At 30.8% G+C, this 1,554-nt stretch overlaps 1 protein-coding gene across 1 annotated transcript in view; it reads right to left on the bottom strand.

The window, feature by feature from the left end:
* The window catches only part of LOC106869657 (tubulin alpha-3 chain), a 32,451-nt gene extending 31,918 nt beyond the window's left edge, over window positions 1–533 (bottom strand). The window contains exon 1 of the mRNA XM_014915475.2: window positions 61–533. Within this exon, the coding sequence (XP_014770961.1) occupies window positions 61–63 (3 nt within the window). The 5' untranslated portion in view covers window positions 64–533. The remainder of the gene's footprint in view (window positions 1–60) is intronic.
* Window positions 534–1,554: the final 1,021 nt, after the last annotated feature.

Here is a 1,554-nt window from a genome sequence, read left to right as displayed (position 1 = left end):
TATATCTAGGTAGGTATATGTGCATGTAATGTAATGTGTATACAAACATGACTGACTTACCATTTTGTAACTCTTGGACGAACTGCTAACTCACACAGGCTTAATGTTTCCAGACTTTTTCTTCACTATTTCAAAGAATTCCACAACCCCTATTTTTTTCTCTCTCTTTCTCTCCTCCTCAGACTTCTCCTCCTACTCCTACTCTTCTTCTATTTCTTCTCGTTCTCAAATATTTATTTGTTGCTTCAGTTCCACAATTAGATGTCTTTCTCTTTTGTTTTTCTTAGGGTTGTTGTTGTTATAGTAGTTGCTGTTGTTATTGTTGAAGCTGCTCTTCTTTGTGTTCTTTGTGTTTTTGTTTGTGTTTATTGTTAGTTACTTACTGTTATTATGTGATTGATGTAGACTTTGTTGCTGTTTCTGAGAATGATGAATGCGGTGAATATGATGATGATGATGGTGGTGGAAAATTTAACATCTAAACTATCTTGAGCAGAAAACAACAGAATATTTTTTAAGAAAGGTAAAAAACAAAGGACATAGGTATATTGGTAGGTAGGTGAATAAATATATAGAAATATGAACAGACAGATGGATATATATATATATATATATATATATGTATATATATATATATTCTTTTATTCTTTTATTCTTTTACTTGTTTCAGTCATTTGACTGCAGCCATGCTGGAGCACTACCTTTTAGTCAAAGAAATTCGAGCCCAGGATTTATTCTTTGTAAGCCTGGTATTTATTCTATCGGTCTGTTTTGCTGAACTGCTAAGTTCCGGGGACATAAACACACCTGTATCGGTTGTCAAGTGACGGTAAAGGGGACAAACATAGACACAAAAACAAACACACATAAATATATATGTATATATGATATATATGACAGGCTTCTTTCAGTTTCCCTCTACCAAATCCATTCACAAGGCATTTGTCAGCCTGAGGCTATATAGTGGAAGACACTTACCCAAGGTGCCATGCAGTGGGGTTGAACCCAGAACCATGTGGTTGGGAAGTGAGCTTCTTATCACACAGTCATGCCTATATATACACACACACACACACATATATATATATATATTACATTTTCACATGCACACACTTATAAAGAGGTAGGGGTATATAAACCTAGTTAGCTAAACAGATCACTAGTAAGAGGATATGAATATGTCTGTGTATGTGCAGTTAATATTTATTTATTTATTTATTTATTTATTTACTGAAACTGAAATTCAGCATGAAAACTTTCTATACCTGTGTAGATTGCTTGCTTCATTTTTAGTTAATATTCTACATTTTTAATATAATATAATACGAAATAATCTATCTATCTATCTATCTATCTATCTATCTATCTATCTATCTATCTATCTATCTATCTATCTATCTATCTATCTATCTATCTATGTGTGTATAAATATATATATATATATAATATTATTAGGGATAAAAATCCAAATTTACAGGTAAAAACTCAATTAAATTCAATTTATTAAAAATTAAAATTAAATTAAGTTTCACAGTATAAAATATAAATATATAG

This window comes from Octopus bimaculoides, chromosome 9, assembly GCF_001194135.2.
Source record: "Octopus bimaculoides isolate UCB-OBI-ISO-001 chromosome 9, ASM119413v2, whole genome shotgun sequence".
NCBI classification, from domain to species: Eukaryota; Metazoa; Mollusca; class Cephalopoda; order Octopoda; family Octopodidae; genus Octopus; species Octopus bimaculoides.
The sequence above is the reverse complement of the archived record's forward strand: the minus strand, read 5'-3'. Positions and strand labels throughout refer to the sequence as shown.